The sequence below is a fragment of the Esox lucius genome, chromosome 12 (genome assembly GCF_011004845.1).
Source record: "Esox lucius isolate fEsoLuc1 chromosome 12, fEsoLuc1.pri, whole genome shotgun sequence".
NCBI lineage: Eukaryota > Metazoa > Chordata > Actinopteri > Esociformes > Esocidae > Esox > Esox lucius.
In genome coordinates, this window is record NC_047580.1 from 27,391,621 (window position 1) to 27,413,290 (window position 21,670).

Consider the following 21,670-nt stretch of genomic DNA (forward strand, 5'->3'; position numbering starts at 1 on the left):
CATGCTCAGTCTAGTCTCCCGCCCCGCCAGATTCTCCTTACCTGGGAGCTCCTCCTGCTCACAACGCTGTGGGTACTCGCAACACATTCTGTCACTCTCCCACGCTTGATGGACAGACAGGGTTAGTGAGGAGCTTGGATCCACTGTTGGATTTTAGGGTCTGGCTGCCACCAGCCTACTGACCGTTGGACCTTGGAACTATTTGTCCCTTTCCCATAGAATCTGAGAACATTTTTGGTTGTTTTTTTTGCGGCGCGCCTTTTCCACACACATATTGTTCACACACTGGAGGTGAGTGATCGCACTACCTAACAAATTCTCTCTGTGTCCACATAGTGTCACAAGGTTTTTCAGTTTAGGTGGTGATTCTGTGCCTTCAAATGTTTTGGATTAGAAAATACATGAACTGTAAATAAGCTTCTTTAGAGCAGCATTTATCTTGCAATCTCTGTGACAAATACCATTGGTCTTGCTGTTTTCCATGTCGTGTAAGTATGCCAGAATTTCTTTTTATTTGTAAAGCAATTTTTTTGCTATTCTACACATTTTGCCCAGAAGTATTGCTTGGCTCCCCGGAGGATATAAATATATAATATTTGTGATTTCTACATACAGAGAAAAACAAAAAAATATACTTTTTCGTATGTGTGTGTATGTTTTATATATATGTTTTTCCTGACTTATTCAAAACTATGGGGAATGAGGAAAATGGTTAGGTAAAACAATATCATTATATATTTGTATGCTTTTGCTAGGAGTGCTAATGCTATGTACACTCTAGTTCTGTTGTTATTTGGTCCTTGGGGAGTATAAGTCATCAACCAGCTGTTGTGTTGTCTTTCTTAGTATTTTTCTCCATGCCCGTTTCTATTTGTGTTGTCTCATGTTTCCTCGCTGTTCCACACTGTATGCTAGTGATGATGGTGAACACGCTCAAGTCAAATGCAGACTTAGTCTGTTTTTCCTCAGACGTCTGCATATTTAACATCTGGTTCTTATATCAATAACCCAAGGTCTTCAGCTGTACCCACCAGCCCAGCCCGACAAGTGTCCCCCTCCATTTTCTTTATATCAAATTTGGAGTGGCTTCCAAACTATCAATTTCCAGGCAAAAGTAGAACCGCTTGTGTCCCAGTCTGCTGTTAGCCCTAGATGAAGGCCTACTTTGTCTCTCGGACTTTCTAGCGGTTCCCAAAATCCTTTTTTTTTTTTTTCTTCTCACTTCTTCCTTTTTTGGTCGTGCACACCGCCTTTCTGTCTATCTGTCTCTTTTCCTTCCCCAAAGCTATGGGTAGGAAGCCTGGTTGCGTCATTGTCCAGTGGCACAGCCTGAGACAACACTCTCACTCTATCTCGGTGTGCTGGAGCCAAGACAGACCCGTCGGCGGTGAGTTGGGCTTCAGTTGTTTTGTGCTCGTGTTTGTTTGGAAGAACAGTCACCTGACTTTCTTTCCCGTCCGTTGGTTCTTCGGCGTGACGAAAGGCCGACTGCAAATCAGTTTTAGGATTGTTTGTTTAAAAATGACCCTGACTGTTTGTGGTATATCATATGATGTGGCTATAGGGCTAAAGGCCTGACTATACCTTTTTAGGGAGAAAAAAAATTTGACTTCAGGGTGGTCTTAGTCTCTTGACTGTATTAGCCTGTTTTTTAGGTGCGAGTCCCCTCTGCGTTTTTGTGAGAGGTGGAACATTCTATGCTCATGTTGACGCAGATGTTTGATGTCATTTTCACTTTGCGTTAAGAGATTAGCTGTGAGGCTCTTTTCTGTTTGGTGACTGATCTTGTTTAGGTTCCCCTCTCATGCCGCGTCATGACCCGTTTCCCCAGTATACTCCCCATCTCAAAGAAATGCCCGCCCTTTCCTGCCACTTTCACCAGGGGATGTGTCACAGAGACGTGCAGGATCGGTATCATTATGAAACTCCATGTGGTTTCCCACAAAGTCTGCCTGATAGTAAACAGTTGATGAATCACCCAGTTTGGACCTGGTTTGGAACGAGATGGTTCACAAGCTTTTCAGGCTGAAGGCTGTTCGGTTCGGAGTGTTCAAACGATCCTGTGAATATGTGTCTCCGTGTAGGTCAACATTATTTGACTAATTTAAACTGACAAGCCGCAGGCCTTCTCAGACAACACTGGACAGATTACCCAATTAGCAGCGTTGGCCGGAATGACATCATTTCCTGTCAACCAGGCAGTGACCAGCGGTTCCGCCTCGGCTGAGGGCTTGGACATCTCACCCCAACAGTCAATCTCCTCATTGCAAGTGCCTGCCTACAGTATGGGCCTTTGTTACATGCCGCTGAAACACATGCGCAGCCTCTCTGCCTTGGCCTTCAGCTCTGACACAACAAGTGCCTCTGTTTGCTGAGATCCATATGTGTTTGAAGAGAAATCAATCCAGAGTATAGTGTGGGGGGGTGTGTGTAATAAGAAGCAGACTTAGCGGGCTGGCATTGCGTAAGGCCTCCTGTGTTCGGAAAGCCTGGGTCTGGTCCTGGCAGTCTGTCAGGGCCCTGCTAGCGGAATGGACAGATGGCGGTAGAAGAAAGAGGAAGGGTATGGCTCCTCACTCGCAGCCGTGTCTACATTTTCTCTGTTGAAAAAATGGATCCTCCAAACCGGGCCAAACCCTGACCCGAGGCTCTGATCCATCCCTGTGATCTTAACCGTCACCTCCAACCCCCACCGCCTGTTTCAGCCACCGAACGGCCGGGAAACCAAGTGGCCTACGCTGTGTGTCAGGTTCCGGATCCCTGGGATGTTCCCCAATCATGTAATCAACTTCGAATAAGGGCTTCGGAGTGTGCTCCCAGAAGTGTTAGAAACTAGACGGCCGGACCAAAAATAAATACTGTGTTTTGGATTTGATTTAAAGCACACTCTGGATATTCAGTGCTTAGCGCTCATCCCTCCAATCCATTATTCTGAAAACCGTAAAACCGTCATTCCAATCTCTTTCAGTAAGTGCACAGTTATTTTGCCCTATCGCTGCCGGAGGTGCTGATCACCTGGGCTTCTGTCAAGAGAATCTCCCTGGCAGCCCACTGATGAGTTGTTGAGGTCGATGACGACGCTTAAGTGAAGGGTGAATATGTAGTAACAGACCAGAGTGGACCAGGATAGAAAAGACTGGCACGGGTCAGAAAGCAGAGGAGCCTTCCAGGCCCGAAACCTCAGCTGTGGGCCCAATACGTTTAGGTTCCAATGAATATAGTGTCAGCTGAGGAGTTGGTGTGTTTATGTCTTCCATTTGTCTACATGTCTGGATATCTCGGTGTGTGGTTTTGTCTGTATACACTTGCTTTAAAGGGAAAAGCTTAAGGAGGCCTGAATTGTGTTTTGAGAGGGAAAGAGGGTTGTGATTTTAGTTTTAGCATGTGCGTTTCAGGGAATGATTACAAGGAAATCTGTGCTGTTGATTGGAGTATATTGCATTAGTTTAACTGGGTTGAGTCTGAACCAGGGTATGACTGTTAATCTGCGTCAGTGGAGGGTGTGTTGCACAATATTCTCATTATGTGTACAAGACCGTACATGACTTTCAAACTGTGTGTGTGTGTGTGTGTGTGATGACGTGTCGGTCATAGTCTGTAGACACCAGACGAGCCTCATTATGGTCAAAGCCAGAAGCTGCAGTGTGATTCAGTACTCTTGTTTACTTCCAGCCATGTAGTCACAGCTGAGTCTTACACATTCAAATAACTGGTAATGAGGAGGCCTTCTCTGTTAACAGAGGTTCCGCTAGAGGGGAATCTCAGACTGGCTGAAGATTAACTCACCCTCCCTGACGCCTTGTTTGCTGGCTTCATGCGGCCATAATGAAGGGGGCCGGGCTTCTTTTTTTTTTTTTTTTGGTGTCTTTCTCACTCAAACGCCTAGCCACTCAGCCTCGCCTGGACCCTAACTGTTAGAGGTCTCAAATGTTTGAGTGCCAATCCCAAGGAACATTCATACCGCGGACCATTTTCTTTTTGTGAATATGGCTCCGACAGACGGTATCCTGTCCAAACCAGCGTGTCACAGCTCTGTCCTTGCACTGTTCCATGTCAACCAGGCTCTGGGATCTACGCTTCAACTTGGCCAATCCAGAACAACTAACATGTTAGGGCCTGGTCTCAGGCTTCCTCCGTGTGGGGATGGGACGTGGCTGGTTAGTGATGCTAGGAGGAAGTGGAGGAATTCTAGGTGTGTTAGGGTTGTATGTGGGTGGCCGATTGGAATCGAATTGCCAGAACTGGTGAAATGGAAAAGAAATCTATTGTTCTGTACTTGTGCAAGACGGTTAACCCTAGTTGTTGTTGTAAGTTGTTCTGGATAAAAGCGTCTGCTGTATGACAGAAATGCTGTGTTTAAAAAAAAAAAAAAAAAAAAAGAAGGCAAGCAGCACAACGTCATTTGGCTGAAGTGTTAAACGACGCCGACGGCGAAGAACTGAAATGAAGCCTTTATTGGGAGCGCTATGAACAAGTAGCCATATCCAAATGACATCCAGATTTGGGCCGGACATGGCTCAACATAATTGTCTATTGTCTGGAGTCCGAATGTTCTTTAGGACTGTTCATGGTGTGTGTGTTGTGAAAGCGTGGGATCTGGCTGCTGGAGAAACACTGTTTATGGATGACCCACTAAAGAATGGGAAGTAAGGAATTTAATTAGGTGTGTGTGCGTGCGCGTGCGTGCGCGGCAGTATAGCAAACAACTGTTCTATTAAAAACCAGGGGCTGTGCCCTTTTCATTTTGTCCCTCAATAATCTCCTTTAACTTCTTTGTCTGACAGAGTTTTACCTGTAAGCATCATTCCAGTGTTCACTCACACCAAGCTGCTCATGTGCTGTAGGCATGTTCATTCACAATGAACAGCTTTGTCATGCTCCGTAATTAATGATCACTTAGTTAATTAATTGAAATGTGGCCATGAATGCGTGCGCACACACACACACACACACACACACACACACAGACTGGGATGGGTGTTATATAAGCGGTAGATGTGCTCTGGCAGGACAGACTGTTCAGATTAAAGCCAGTCAGTCTGGGGGAAACCAGCCAGGTTGCAGACTGGGGTCTGTTTTGATCCGGTGCTGTTGGCAGCTCATTCCTGCATTTTTCTCGGCATTTTCCTAATGGGCTGGAAGCTGGAGTGCGATCAAACCATGTTCCCGCCGATCAATATATGATTGTGTCCTCCAGAGCTGTTTAGGGGAGCATCTGACTTCATCCCTGCTCCCTCAGTCAGGCGTTTGTGTCACCTCGGGAGAGTGAGTCATCCCTAATGAAGAAGTATTGGTCACGGTGGGGACGGTTAACCCTTTCATGCCCTAGTGATATCCTGTCCCTTGGTGGAACAGGTCGGAATTACGTTGGCACGCTGGCGTTCCTGGATGGCTTGAGATGGCGCCGCGGTCGTGTGTGTGTGTGTGTGTGTGTGTGTGTGTGTGTGTGACGGCCCCTCGCCGCGTGTTTTGTGCGCCTGGAAACGAGCCTGTGGGAGCAGATGCCGTGTGGCGTTGCGTGTGCTAGACCTGAGGTGGGGGGGGGGGGGGGGGCAGAAGGGGCTGCGTTTGTTCACAGCTGTTACGGGGGGCTCTGAATGTCTGTTGTGCGTGTCACTCTGGCCCCGGTAACTGTTCATCCACCTAAACCGGAGCTAATCCCCTTGGCTTGAGCGCACGCGTCCGCATGCACACAGACATTCTTAAACGTTGCACACACACACACACACACACACGCGCGCGCGCATGTTTTTGTCTGCGCTCTTTGTCGGCCTGTTGATGGAAATTCCTTCAAACAAAGTATTCATTGCTGCGATAAAATGTTAACAGAACATTCAGTGACAGTCTTGAGTGCTATCCTCAGAGTGTTTTCACACTGTATTTAGTCTGAGAGTCTGGTTTATTGTTATCCTCAGTGTGTTCATATTATCCTGAGAGTCTGGTTTCAGTCTCATCCTCGGAGTGTATTAGTCTTATGGTCTGGTTTTAGTCGGACCTTGTGTCTTGAGGTCCAGGAGAGAGGAGCTCCACTTATTCGAGATCTAACACGTTCATTTGTGTTGGCTCTGCCAGGCGGCAGATATTTCCAGAACTTCAGTCCCAGCAGGAATGCAGCTGCATGGACTCCCGGTCCATGCTTGTCTGCTTCGTTACCTGGCTGAGGCCGATCCTGTCATTATCTGGAATCTGATTTGCTTTGTTTCTCCCGCCTACACACGTGTTTTATTAAGATCATGTCACGTCTCTCCATTAGTTATCTGGCTGTGTGGAGGCAGGCATTCAGGTGATACAAGGGGCTTCTTGTCGACTGGTTTATGTGTGATACGACTTCTGACAGGTTTCATTGTTGTTTCTAAAGACAAATTGAAAGCGGCGCTCTTTTGATTTCTCTTGATATGCTTGTGTTCTAACTTAGCTTGACGCTACATTGAGATGTTTTGGGCTGAAAGCTGTGAGTCACGCTCCCTGTATTAGAACAGCCATATCCTTTTTTCAATGCAGGCTGTCTTAATGTCAAGTACGATTTGTTGTTTCTGGGCAGCCTCCATCAACATTTGCCAAGAAAGATCTATTTAGACAGTCACTTGTTGGTATGCTATTCGAGTATTAACTAATAGTGGGTTCGGTAGAGTCTCATACAGGACAGATTACTGTAGAAACATCCAGTAAAGGAAAGTGCAGGTCTGTACAATACGTTGAACCAAACTGTCACCCCGCTCATTGGGGTACACCTGTTCATTATTGCAAACAGCTGAACAGCGCATCATGTGGTAGCAACTCTGTATGAAGCATGCAGACATGGTCGAGATCTTTAGCCGTTGTTCAACCAAACATTTGAATGGGGGAGACGTGCGATCTAAGCGTCTTTGACTGTTGGTGCCAGACATGAATCCTGGGAATCTCCCAAATGACTGACCTACTGGGATTTAACACACCACGGCCTCAAGTTAACAGAGAATAGTGTGATAAACCAAAACCTCCAGTAAGTGGCAGTTCTGTGGGCGAAAACACCTTTTTAATGAAAAGTGAGTTGGGAATGTCCAGACTCATTCAAGCTGACAGAAATGCCACAAAATACTCAAGTTGACCACTATTTAAAACAGTGGTGTGCAGAAGGGGGTGTCAGAATGCACAACACCAAACTTTTAAGTGGATGGAGGCAAAAGGGTGTCCAACTCTATAATAGATGGGTGTATCTAAAAAAGAAAGTGACCACTGAATTGATATTTTTATGGGGTGTACTGAACATGCTGTTTTGAGCATCTCTGTTGTACTGTACAGAACTATACTAGGTTGTGCCTACATATCAGACATTATCAACTGGGTGGTTAGAATCCTGAATGCTGATTAGTTGAAAGCTTGTGCTATATGAGACCATATACCCGGGGGTATGACAAAACGTGTTTTTATTGTTATAAAGTAATTGGTATCAGGTTTATAATCACAATAAGTCATCATAGTGGTTTGTGGCTGTGTCCAGAGAACAGCTCTTAACCATGGTGCATTTGCTGTATACCATGCCCCCTCATATCTTACTGCTTACTTTAACTGGAAAGTTGGGGTCGTGAAGGCTGATTGGCTGAAAATACTCAAGACAAAAAAAATTACTTCTGTTATCCGGTTGGTAACGCTGTCATAACACTAAACAACTCTGGGGGTTTGTGATACATGGTCATTATAGCATACCAAGTGCCCTGTACAGGCACTCTGCTGACTAGAACCTGCCATGGTAAATATAACATGACAGCACACACTTAACCTAATTGTGGTTATTGGAAAAGAGTATTTCATGCCAATTCAATAAACAGGGGCCATTCTTCTTCTCCATCTCCCCCTCCCACCTCCTCTCTTAATTCTATTTTGAGAGAGAGAAAGAGAGAGAGAGGGATTTATCCCAGCCCTGTGGCTGGTTCAGTGTGTAGGCTAAAGGTAGAACATGAGGAGAGGGTGTTGGAGAGGCCTTGGTTGTTCTGGCTAAATGAGAGGCCCCTGCTTTAATCTCTGCTGTGCCTGCCTGCGCGGTCACGTCAGGTGGCTCTAACCAAGACAGACCAGCCAGGCAGCACTTAAAGCTCTAGATTAAGGGGGCTTTGGACTTCTGAAAGCTGCTTGCTTAATATTTCACCTCCTTTGTCAGGGTCCTTTCTATTATGGGCTTCCATATTTGACTTGCCCATTGCTAACCAGTGTCTAAAAAGATGTACTTTTAGTTAACCTGGCTTAATTAGGCTGCTTGCAGTTGTTTCCTGGGAAAGGGACCAATTTAGCTGTGTGGTGACTGTGGAAGATGATGGGTCTTGGAGCTGAGGACTTGGGTGCCTGTTGCTGTGGTGATGGAGTCAGACTGTTTGGCTTGGGGACAGCGCCGCTCTCATCCACTCAGCTGGATGATAGGAGGAGGATGAGGGCCGCATGCCTGTACGCTTCAGTTGATTAAACCAAAGCTCTTTCCTGTTTTACAGGGATTTGGAGTCAGCTTAATGACACTGGGAGAACATGATGGTGCGCATGTACGTTTGTGGATCGCTTCAGTTAACCTGCTGCATTCTTGTATTGATGTGTAGCTGATGTCCATGCATGTAGTATAGAGGTATGTGGCCTGTAGGCTTGTCAGTGTTAGGAAACATTAGGAAAGGCTGTGTGCTGTTTCTTTTCAACCTGGGTTACAGTTATCCTATGTTCTGCTCATGTGTCTGTGTGCACACACACATGTGTGGCCACCCTTAGACCCCCTGCCACACACACACACACACACACGCATCGCGAGCGCGCACACAAATACAGACAGACAGACACACCCATCAAGTTCCAATCATTGCATACAGAGACAATAACAGGAAATACAGTACCAGTCAGTTTTTGACACACCCATTCATTCAAGAGTATTTCTTTTGTTTGATTATTTTCCAAATTGTTGAATAATCGTAAAGACATCAAAACTATGAAATAACACGTGGAATCATGTAGTAACCAAAACAGTGTTAAACAAAACAAAATTTGTATATTTTGGTTTCTTCAAAGTAGCCACCCTTTACAATGATGACAGCTTTGCACACTCTCAAGCATATGTGGGAACTCCTAGACTTTTGAAAAAGCATTCCAGGTGACTACCTCATCAAGCTAGTTGAGAGAATGCAAAGAGTGTACAAAGCTATTATCAAGGCAAACGGTGGATACTTTGTAATAGCTACAGTATGAAATGGACTTTGATCTGATCAACACTTTTTTGGTTGCTGCATAATTCCATATGTTTTACTTCATAGTTTATGTCTTAACTATTCCGCAATATGAAAAATAGTAAAACTAAAGGAATACCGTTGATTGAGTAGGTGTGTCCAAACATTTTACTGGCACTGTACATTAACAGGAGCTCCATTCTATCTCCCGATTAATCTCCTATAGGAGATTATATTTCCTTTATAGGAGCTGGTCTGGTTAGTGGGGGTAATACCCCTACCACTGTCTTCCTTTACACCCCCTGGAGCTGCTGTCCTCTGGAGGGTCTAGAGGAGGGGCGTGTCTGTCTGGGTCTGGTCCAAGGCATGGGGGCCTAATCCAACTCCCTTCTGCTGCCGGTCGGCCTGCCTGACTGACTTGATAGTTGTCTGGTCATATAGCTGCCTGGTTAGCCATGTGGTTGGCCATTTGGCTGCCTAGTTAGCCGTGTGGTTAACTATTTGGCTGCCTGTTTAGCCGTGTGGTTGACTATTTGGCTGCCTGGTTAGCCGTGTGGTTGGCTATTTGGCTGCCTGGTTAGCCGTGTGGTTGGCTATTTGGCTGCCTGGTTAGCCGTGTGGTTGGCTATTTGGCTGCCTGGTTAGCCGTGTGGTTGGCTATTTGGCTGCCTGGTTAGCCGTGTGGTTGGCTATTTGGCTGCCTAGTTAGCCGTGTGGTTGGCTATTTGGCTGCCTGGTTAGCCGTGTGGTTGGCTATTTGGCTGCCTGGTTAGCCGTGTGGTTGGCTATTTGGCTGCCTGGTTAGCCGTGTGGTTGGCTATTTGGCTGCCTGGTTAGCCGTGTGGTTGGCTATTTGGCTGCCTGGTTAGCCGTGTGGTTGGCTATTTGGCTGCCTGGTTAGCCGTGTGGTTGGCTATTTGGCTGCCTGGTTAGCCGTGTGGTTGGCTATTTGGCTGCCTGGTTAGCCGTGTGGTTGGCTATTTGGCTGCCTGTTTAGCCGTGTGGTTGGCTATTTGGCTGCCTGGTTAGCCGTGTGGTTGGCTATTTGGCTGCCTGGTTAGCCGTGTGGTTGGCTATTTGGCTGCCTGGTTAGCCGTGTGGTTGGCTATTTGGCTGCCTGGTTAGCCGTGTGGTTGGCTATTTGGCTGCCTGGTTAGCCGTGTGGTTGGCTATTTGGCTGCCTGGTTAGCCGTGTGGTTGGCTGGCTCTGGTCATAAGACAGCGGTATGTATGACACCCAACCATGCCTGCTGCCTCCATGCCCATGTGATGGTGTAAACAAAGGCTTTGGCCCTGGAGCATGTCGCTGTCCGTCCTGCAAGCACGCGGATCTGTGTCTGGCATTACGGCCTGACCTGTCTGTTCCCAGGCTATAGTGGCCCTCTACAGGCACACCAAACCTCGTCCCTGGGGTGATTCGTGGCCTGGAGAGATGGTGTCTGGTGTGAGAGACCGCCCTCTCAGCCACACTGATCTCCTTCCATCTGTCTCCAGGTGTGCCACCACCCAGACTGCCAGGACCTGAACAACAAGAGTCCCCTACACCTGTGTGAGTCATGTGACTCCCGCTGCCACCCGGAAGACACAGGCAACATGCACTTTGACCGGCACCCCCGTTTTGACCTGCAACCCCAAGGTACCCATTTAACATCGCTATGTCTTATTGTGTTATTCATCCAGAGTGATTTACATGAGTGTTTGAGGTTGCCGGTCTTATTCAAGGACAGAACAACAGCTTCGATCACCTCCTTGCTGTTTCTGGGATTTGGTCAAGCAGCCTTCTGGTTACTGGTCAGGTGCTCTAACCACAAGGCTGTCTGCCACCCACAAGCAACATTGTGTCCCCCACTATAGCGAAACCCCCAAACTTTATGAGTAAAGAAAATACAGAATATCTTCCCATTCAAGCATTAACTTCTATCAACATGTGATTTTTATCTTCGGCTGGGTTCACTACCTTTAGGATATGCGATAGTTAACGAATGTGTTATTTTTGTCGGCTAGACAGCATCATCCTGTGTGCATCATCCATCGCGGCTGTCCTCCGCAGATACAAGAATTGATCGCGGTTTAGAGTTTCCTGTTAACATTTAGCCTGGCCAGATTAAACTGGATTATTTGTGTTAATAATGAAAGTGTCTAACAGATGTTCTGTGTAACCACCCTATAAGGCTCTATCCTGGCCCGGAACGTGTCGACGCGCTCCTGTCCCCCCCGCACCAGCCCCCCCTCTGACCTGGAGGAGGAGGACGAGGGGGGCAACGACCGAGGGTTTGTCGCTTTTTTTTTTGTCAGTCATCTATTAGTTTTTCCACATGTACAGTCTCTGACACCACTGCTCAGTTCACACACAAAGCTGTCCTGACAGAGTTCTGACGTGCGTGTTCGCCTGTTCTTCCATGGATGTTTCATTACGTACTGGGGGTTCGTATCTGAAGGATGAACTTATTCGTTTTTCCTTATTTCAGGGAGCGTAAAGCTGGGGGGCTTAAGCTGGTGAAGAAGAAACCACGGCGACGTCACACTGATGTGAGTGTTGGTTCAGTCGTCAAGGGACGTGACAGGCGGCCCTCAGGAATCCACACCACTCTACCTTGGTCCTGTGGTTTTGGGTTGAATCTGCTGTGTGTCTGTCAGGGCACGCCTGGTCTGTGTCTCCCATGTTTCCATCGAGAGTGTTATACCAGGCCTTTGGGTGTGCCGAATTAACAACTTCTGCGTCTGTCCAAACAGTTGCTTTTTGAGAATGTGTTTGCATTCACAGTTAGCCGTTGTTATGTAAATGAGAGCAGAAAGGTGTTGACCCCAGAATTACCTTTGGTCACAAAACATTTACACACACACCCCGATTTTTACCTGGTTTAATAGTGTTGCTATTGGTGGAGGACATAATGAGGGCAGAATACACAAAATCTACCTGACGTTGACAACTGCTCTGTATCCACTATGGAGATGTGCCTTAATCATAGATCTCTGGTCTCAGTTGTGCCGTACATCCAGTAACTTATACTGTCTATCGCCCCCTACAGGACCCAAGCAAGGAGTGCTTCAGCCTCAAGTTTGATCTGAATGTGGACATTGACACCGAGATTGTCCCGGCTGTGAAAAAGAAGACCCTGAGGTGAATATGGACAGCTGGTTGTGCACCGAATGAACGGGAGTGATCGTGACACTAATGTCATCTGTCTGACTTTGGCAAACATCTGGATCAAAATCCTTTTCGTCGCCCCGTCCTTCTGACATCACGTCTCACATTAGCTTGATACAAGTTGTCCAGAAGCAAAACTGATTGGCACAAGTAGTCGTGTTAATATTTGCCACTTCTCAAAGACAACAGAGTAATAACGGAGGTTGCTTAATATACCACTTTTCCATTTAATTATTATGAGGGGCACTGCATTGGATTTCACTCGTGGCGTGAATGGCCTCAGTGGACTGTCTGCTCACTAGTTTGCATGACTGTACTGACTGAACGGCTGGTTGCCTCTCTCCTTTGTGTCCTACCTGTTTCTCTGTGCCAGGGAGGTGCTGGGCCCTGTGTTTGAGCGGAAGGGTATAGAGTTGTCCCGGGTAGACCTGTTCCTAGACCAGTCCAATACCCCGCTGTCCCTCAACTTTGAAGCCTACCGCTTCGGGGGCCACTATCTCAAGGTCAAAGGTAAGAGTCAACTTCTTCAGAGGACCGGACAGCATCCGCCGGAAAACACCTTATTCTATCCATTTGTCCTATATTTGGGTTGATTTTGTGCCCCCTTACATAAACGGTGCTTGGGCGGGACAGATGGCGGGGCTTTTGTTTCCTGTCTCTCCCTTGAGTCAGAGGAAACTGGACAGGGCGTCCCCCATCTTGGATCTTTGCAGGAGACTATATTTCCAACAGCAGCCTTTGGATCAAAGGCCTATTCATTTCCAATGCCCAGTGGTATGATAAATAGGGGTTACATCATGTGTTCTGCTATCTCCACCCTATCCACGGTTAACTCTTCTAGTCTGTGGTTGATCCATGTGGTGAAATGGTTTCTCTGTGAAATTGTGTACCACGCCTCCTGTTTGGGGTCCTGGGGAGGTAGGGAGGTGAAAGCTAACCCTCAGGTTCCTCCTCAGCTCGGCCGGGTGATGAGCTGAAGGTGGAGCAGGGGGTGAAGGACCTGCGGTCACTCAGCCTGCCCAACTTGAAGCCCTCGTCGGGGGTGCAGAGCCCCTATATCCTCGCCCCGGGCAGTGAGAAGGTTGAGCACGGCTCCCTGGGTCGCAAGGAGAGCAACGTCGACCTGCTGGTCAGTACACCCTCCACAGTAGGTTCTCTGTCACAGACAGTATATGTCAATTCTCTCTCATGAACCCCACACCCACACACATTACTCACTATCCCCACGCAATATATCTATAAATCTTTAAAAACCCCTTGGAAGTTTTTCTCGTCTCTTCACTCTCCTTTCCATAATCTCATCGGTGATCTCGTGACGACGCCTTCTGCTCTCTGGTGGATGCTAATCCGATCATTACCTCATCTGTCTTTCATCCCGTCAGAACACTAAAAACCCTGCTCGTCAGTTTCCTCATGAGTTAACCCCCGTGCTCTGCGGCAGCCTCCACTTAGCCAGACCACACAGCAGCTCTCTGGGCCTGCCGGGTAGACAGGTGACCTCATACAGGAAGAGGCTTTGCCACTAACTGTTTCCTGTGGCTTATAGGCGTGACCAGGAAGTGTTGGCTTTGGCCTGAAAGGGGAGGTGCTGAGAGACGGTTTGTCCTGCTGGTCCAGGTCAGGGCGTTTTCACCACGTTGCAACTGTGTTAAATACTGGCCAGAGCGAAGCTGTAACCCTCCGTCTCGCTGTCCCGTCAGATCTGCCGTCGTTATCTAACCAACTGAAATCTACTTTCTAAAATGTTGTCATTTTGTGCAATTTGCTGGGAACAAGCTTTTATTTTTTTGTTGTCATAAAATCTCAAAATGTGTGAGGCTCATTGTGAAGGCCAGCAACTGAATTTGTGTTAAGTCACCAGAGACTAAACACGGTATGACAGGTCTGTTGTCAACATCGGTGCTGTGCTCTGTCTCTGTCCCAGCACAGCGCTTGAAGGGATTGGTAACTGGCTTGTGTGGACTAGCCCTTTCAGATTACCGAGGGAAAAACAAGTCGTTGGGTGTGAACAGTTGAGCAGCACCCCGCAGGCAAGTCTAGACCGACTCGGCATTCACATTTCTGTGGGACCGGGCAGCATCGCATGCGCTGGAAACCCAGGTGTGATGTCATCGGGCCATGCCCCGGGGCTAGAAAATGGTTAGAGCCTGGGAGGAGAGCTGAGGTTGCGGGTAATGTGAGAGAGGGCTTAGGTGTCTGTCTTTCTGTCTGCGGGTGGGTCAGTCACCTGCACCAGGCATTAAACACGGCTATGTCTGATTAGTCAGGAGTTTGGTAATTGCTTTATTTTGATAGTTTTACCAGGACAGCTGAAGTTGTTCCATTCCACTCCTGCATTGTGTTTAGTAAGTGGAGTTAGTTTCAGTCCCAGATGGCAGTTAAGGCATGAGATACAAAACCGCTTCATTACAGAGAAAAGCTTGGGCCCCTGCTGTATCACTCAAACCCATGTACTCTTTAGGTTTCTAAGCAAGAGCGTCAGTTCTCAATGTGTCCTCACGGGGGCGATAAAGAAACGAGAAGCGGTACATTTTAATGCTTAGGTTTCAGGGCATTGAGCCTCATGGCCAGACCTACAGCAGCGTGCCAGCAGAGAGTCTGGTCAAAATGGACCAGGAAGCGTAAGACACGGTTGGCTAACTGGGTGCTGACTGCAGCTCTTATATGACAAACTGCCCCTTCAGGACCTGTCTACTCTGTACTGAGGACTTTGCCCCAGGTAGTTTAGATAGTCATCTAGCAACGGGATAGAGGGTGACACAGCAGTAAATTGTGCTGGGCAGGTTTCAAAGTAGGACATACAAATTCCACTTCTGTTAACTGCGTACTGCTCACATAGACACACAATACTATTGATCAGAAATCAAAATGTATTAAAACAGTAGTGGTGTTGGTCGAGATGGATGCAGTTACATAACAGGATATTTGGTTATGAATCACAATGTATGTTTTGATGACAGCAAATATCATTTCTGCGCTAGTTTGCTGTACCTTTAAGAGAACTCCAGTCATTTTCCTTCATAACTTATATTTAAGACCTTTAGCACTTTTATTTCCATGACAAATCAATACAACATTTCTGCATGGTTCTCTTTCATCCTTTTGTGGGAGATATGGTCTAATATTTGCGTTCCAGCCTCAAACTGCCACACAGAAAGACCGTATTGAGAATCACAATACATATCATATCTGCACAATGTGAAAGTTTAATTTTAAATATGTATGTAATTTATATATACATTCATTACAAGTAAAAAGTTTTAGATTTTCAGATTTGTGTGCCTTGATGTCCTGCATATTCAGGTCCTAAAAGGCCCTTTTCGACCACTTCCAGCATGGGCAAACTCATGGAAGATTTAGTTAAAATTAAAACTGGTGACTTCAGGAATTGATTACAATTAACTGGGATGACCCCCTCATTCAGAGACAATCGAAACTTGTGGCCACTGGAATCCCATTATATCTTTATGGAAGTACTTCACACAGAACGCCGTGGAACATTGGCCGTCATGTGGTCTACTGAAGCTGGATCTCAACTATAAAGACACAGAATGCCCGTGGAACATTGGTCGTCATGTGGTCTACTGAAGCTAGATCTCATCTATAAAGACACAGAACACCGTGGAACATTGGTCGTCATGTGGTTTACTGAAGCTAGATCTCATCCTATAAAGACCCAGAATACCGTAGAACATTGGTCGTCATGTGGTCTACTGAAGCTAGATTTCATCTATAAAGACACAGAACGCCGTGGAACATTGGTCGTCATGTGGTCTACTGAAGCTAGATCTCATCTATAAAGACACAGAACCCCGTAGAACATTGGTCGTCATGTGGTCTACTGAAGCTAGATCTCATCTATAAAAGTGACCTATGAACTTAATAAGGCCTTTGTGTAATATACACCATTTGGTTGCCATAGAAAACAATAAAACATTGTCCAAGCGGGTTACCCATTGCCTTCAGCAAATCAGATTCCCCTTATCAGAATGAATCAGCCAGGCATTATTTCAACAACTGGTCGGACCTGGGTTTGGATAGAATAACTTTCTATTTTTAACAGTCGCTTTTAATAGAAATAGTTTCTTGTGTTGTGCCCCCTTTCGGGAATCCCTCCTCTCTCTCACATGTCCATACGTGCCTGTACTATGTCAGAGGACAAAAGTGTACCCTGGTATCTCAGAAGCCCCATAGAAAAAGAAAAAAAGTTTCATAGTTTCTTCCAGTGTCATTTCTTACAGTAAGCACAGTGCTCATTTGCATGTATTTACCACTAGACTACAGTGGCGATTGTAGTTCTTAGATGGGCTAACAACATTAACGGCTCATTCATTTTCAGCCATCAAATCACTTTGTGAAATACACAGTGATGACAGTCGGCAATCTGCATAGTGATCATTTAAATGACAATGGCGATTGGGGTGTGGTTACAGACATGTGACGTGGGATCCTCTTTGATTAGGACCTGCAGTCCTTTTCACTTTAACGAATATTCACACGTCATTTAATTAAGATGAAGTACAGATGGCCGCACAACCACAGAAGCACAAATAGACACTGGATTAATTGGTATTGGTCAGGAGAACTCTGATATGAAAATATACATGTTTTTACAACCTATTTGACCCATCGGTCATAAAAGAAATCCCCATTTAGGTTACATTTCTAACAATTGCTTATTAAATATTGCAATGCTGAACTGTCTTCAGTGGAACCCCACATTATAACCTCTCCTTACCTGGCATATTCTTGTCTAATAGAACCTTTTGTTTCTCCAGTGTGAATGGAGGTGATTGTTTTTACATGGGGTGGGGCTTATTTGCAAAGTAAAAATTTGCCCTGATGTCTGCTGTTTATGGTTTATCACAGGAGTTCAGCTTTGGCTGGGAGGAGCTAGGAGCCAGTTGGACTGCCGTATAAGTGGTGTGTGTCTGTTTGTCACATTCTCACGGTAGTGTGAGGTATGGAGGCTGGGAAGAGGAGGGAGGATACTTTATGAAGCCTGCATGGTCATTGTCATGCCCATGAGGTTTGGAGACTCAGCGCAAATGTTCTGGTGGCAGAGAGAAGGAAATAGCCACCAAACGTCCTTCACATCAGCACTTGACTGAGCTTTGAACTCTTCCGCTTTTGGTGGCCTGGTTGGATTATTTTATTTTCTTGTGAGCTGTCATGGTTTGTTTTTGGATGTCATCAAGACTTTTGGATTTAGGGGTTTTGGTTGACTTCCCACGTTAAAGCAACATATTAGCTTTTGTTGAACTAGTTTGAGAATGGTACGTTTATATCGCCTCTCTGCCTGGCGTAGCTGGGATCTGCTGCATGTGGAGGGGATTCCTGAGGACCTCCCTAAATCCGACTGCCTTCGGAGCCCAATGGCACCAAAACATCAGGTGAGACAGAAGAACTGGGTCTTTCTGCTTCTCTGGTTGCATTATTATTAAGACGAGGAAATGCAACATATAATGTGAAGGTATAGATATCATGATTTGATACAATTGTCATATTATTTTGTGCAGTTTTGGTGCTAACTGTGCAAAGAATTCCATAATTATTCCTTCATACCTTTTTCTAAAAAAAGAAAAATTTGAGCCAGTTTCTTTTTACAGCACTTTTATTTCCATGAATGATCAAAACTAATCTTCACAGCTCTTTCTTACCTACAGTGGATATAGAAGTCTAAATAACCCTGTGAAAATGGCAGGTTTTTGTGATGTAAATGAATGAGACAAAGATAAATCATGTCAGAACTTTTTCCACTTTTCATATGGCCTAAAATGAGAACAATTCAATTGTGAATTATGAACAGTTCCAAATACCAGGCAATTTTGGCACATAACCTTCAGGTGTCCGTTAGAAAGATGAAGAGGAAGTTCACCTTTCAGCATGACAACGACCCAAAGCACACATCCAAATCCACAAAAGCATGGCTTCACCAGAAGAAGGTTAAGGTTTTGGAATGTCCCAGCCAGAGCCCAGACCTGAATCCAATTGAACATCTGTGGGGTGATCTGAAGAGGGCTGTGCACAGGAGATGTCCTCGCAAACTGACAGATTTGGAGCGCTTTTGCAAAGAAGAGTGTGCAAATATTGCCACGTCAAGATGTGCCATGCTAATAGACTCCTCCCCAAGAAGACTGAGTGCCGTAATAAAATCAAAAGGTGCTTCAACCAAGTATTAGTTTAAGGGTTTGCACACTTACGCAACCAGGTTATTGTGAGTTTAAATTTCCCCCCTCAAAGATTTCAATTTGTTTTTCAATTGAATTATTCATGTTATAGGTCACATCAAAGTTGGAAAAAGTTCTGACATGATTTATCTTTGTTTCGTTCTTTAACATCACAAGAACCTGGCGTTTTCACAGGGGTGTGTAGACTTTTTATATCCACTCCATGTGCATTAGTGTGGTGAGCAATAGATTTAGAACATTGAATCACAGCAACCGAACGCAATGCAAATTGAACTGTGAGATACATATCCGGCAATACATGTCCCCGTGAATTCTTCCACTCATGTGGGATCCAGTGCTGACCTATGGCCAGTATCATTAGTGATCTCTGTAACTATCTTGGTGCTATCCTGGGTGCCCATTACTGTCATGGACGATTAAATTAATATCTTCCCTTCTTATCTCAACGGTTCTGTGTTTAACGTCATGACAGTATATGATACTGCTTGTTTAGCTGCTTACAATACAATACAATCATCCTTCCAGCCCACCGAGGGGTTTGCTTTTGTGAGATGATAAGGACCCGACAGCACTTGATATCATTAACCTGCCTGGAGCGTACTGGGATGTACTGAAGGCCACTAGCCCCAGTTCCCAGACCTGTCAGTGGGGTAGTTGGTCAGAGTCCAGTCTGTTATTAATGGAGTGAGACTGAGAAGTGTCTATGCAAAGGCCAGGTGAAACCTATGTTAATGGTTTGGATCAACAGGCCCACACGTAGTCACGGGTGAAGTGGCTGTAAACACTTAGCCAGCTGTTTACTGCTGGACATGCTGCTGTTGTTTTCCTAAGTAGAGTATCATTTCCAATGGTTCGTTGAAATACAGGAGATCAATGCTGAAACATGTAATCCCTGCTGAAATGATAGTTTCTGAATGTAATGCTGTGTGGTTGTATCTTGGGGAAAGGGCTCTTTGCATTGTCACCAATATTGCTATACAGTTGGTACTATTTGTATGGTGATGACGGTTGGACGTTGTCAAGGAGGACGGTCACATGTGTTGTAAAGCGTAGGACCCAAGTTTGCGTCCATTGTGGGATGAGGCTAACTATTGGGGATTAAGCAATACTGTTAGCGACAGCACATTGACGACGGTTTCACATAGTCCCCTGAATTTCTTTTTTTTTAATGCATTCAAATAGGCTATTTTTCCCTTCATGTCTGTACTTGGCATTTGTCAACCAGGAAGTGTTGTTGAATGTTTTGTGTACACAGGCTAATAGATAAACAGTTGATGGAAGGAAACAATGGGTTGGGCACCTTCAGTTCAAACCTCTATATATGAGGATTGTCGTCATGTCACTGTGTTAAAGGCATAATAAATGTTCTCCCTAATTCAGTGAGACATGCACAGCTTTGGTCAAATTTGCTTACCCCATTATTTTTCTCTCAAAGTTCCTAAATTACTTAAGCGTATGTATGGCAATCAGTTTTGTTTAATTTTGCAAGTTTCTATATGCCTGTCCACAGTTCAAACAACTTTCGTTCTGTACAGCAATAGATTGTGTTTCATTTCCAGGCAGGGAGCGAATTTGGATGCATGCCATATTTGACGTTAAGTTGTCACAATGACGTTAAGATCACTTAATAGAGAAACTACCTGGAAAATCCCAGAGGCAGGGATGTTTTTAGGATTCAGAACAAAGAAATTGTAGTGAAACACACTAGGGGCTCTGTACACATCATAACGAATTAATAATAATGATTCAAATATAAACTCTGCTGTTAAAATAGATTCCATGTAAGGGCGCTTTAATATTTTTCACAATAGTAAAGTTATACACTAAGTGACAAAATTTCCACATCAAGATTTATGTGACGCTGTCAGACAACCGCTGAGCTGTAAGGAACCACATATATCTATAGAGCTGGCAAAATGCAGTGGTAATTAATAATATTACCGTACCATATAAAGTAATTTATATTTTGTATCTGAAAATACTTTCTTTACTTTGTTCAGTTATTGTCTGCATTCTGTGATTCTGTCCGCAATCTCCGCAACTCGGAAATTATAGGGGCCCAAAAACTGAACGTCAAAGGCAGTGCCAAACAAAGGCTCTGGAATTGGAGTCACTATGAACAGTTGGCATGTCCTCAGCAGCACCAGGATGTCTGGTCGTTTCTCTTGGAGCCCTGCAAGCTGTTGCTTTAGCCACACCTCTTTCTATGCAGATCTCTCCGCTCAGACACACAAACACACACTTTTCCCGTAGTCCCGCCTCCTCTTTTCCTCCTCAACACAGTGGGGGGGGGGGTGTAGGATCCTCCTGGTTGCTATGACTCCAGGACAGTGGCTGTGTGAAATGCTAGGCAGGCAGCAGGCTCCGTCAGCACAGCGGGCTTCACCTCTCAGAGTTAGGACAGCGGGACAGGGACGGAGAGTTCAAAGACGAGAACTGCGGTAGTGGTAATGTTGGATTCACGGAGGGGGCGAGGATGCAGGAGTCACTCCGTCAAACAGCAAGAATTTGACTTTTACAGCCTTGGCAGGGCATCTCATCCCAAGTCCTAACTGGACTTTAGAAGCACTTTTTTTTGATAGGGAACTACTTATTGCTGCAGCTGTCGCTTTTTCTGTCTGAGGACTGTGGCATGCGTGGGTGTCTGTGGTGTGGAAGCCGAGGAGGGGAGAAGGGAAATATAAGAGACTTCGAACACAGCAGCTGGGTCCGATATGGGCTACAATCAAGTAGTCTCTGACTGAAAGGCATAGGATGTTTTTTCTCATCTTTGACATGCCACTGACATTAATGGTGAGTGACCTTCATACTTTGTCAAACACCTTTGGGAGACTTTCCCTGTTTGATAGTTTGTTAATTGATAGTTTACCCTACAGTACTTCTCTGTGGGGTCGAGGGCAAAGTGCCAGGACTTTGTTTTTGACTGCAGTGTATTGACATTCCAGATTTCTGAAATGCCCTGCCAGTGTTGTTACTGTGTAGTTTTTGCCATATTCTTCTTCAAAAAGACGCATTGCAAATCAACTATCGAAATGTTCTCAACTGCCATGTATGTTGTAGTTTGTATCAGTTGCCCAAGCATTCCTGTGCTAAGCTAATAACAGTTTAGCTCCTCTATAATAGCTAAATGAGAAGCTTGGACGGGAAGGGGGGGG

At 45.5% G+C, this 21,670-nt stretch overlaps 1 protein-coding gene across 7 annotated transcripts in view; it reads left to right on the plus strand.

The window, feature by feature from the left end:
- The window catches only part of plekhg5b (pleckstrin homology domain containing, family G (with RhoGef domain) member 5b), a 55,433-nt gene that overhangs the window by 25,829 nt on the left and 7,934 nt on the right, over positions 1 to 21,670 (plus strand). For 2 of the 7 annotated variants that reach the window (XM_013136485.4, XM_010875310.4), the window contains exons 3-8: positions 10,671 to 10,812; positions 11,348 to 11,447; positions 11,645 to 11,705; positions 12,206 to 12,297; positions 12,698 to 12,834; positions 13,281 to 13,471. In XM_013136485.4, coding sequence (XP_012991939.2) covers positions 10,671 to 10,812; positions 11,348 to 11,447; positions 11,645 to 11,705; positions 12,206 to 12,297; positions 12,698 to 12,834; positions 13,281 to 13,471 — 723 coding nt within the window. Of the gene's footprint in view, positions 1 to 22; positions 292 to 353; positions 489 to 1,301; positions 1,388 to 10,670; positions 10,813 to 11,347; positions 11,448 to 11,644; positions 11,706 to 12,205; positions 12,298 to 12,697; positions 12,835 to 13,280; positions 13,472 to 21,670 lie in introns of those variants that run through there. The other 5 variants (XM_013136486.4, XM_010875311.5, XM_010875312.4 and 2 more) reach the window with 4 other exon arrangements.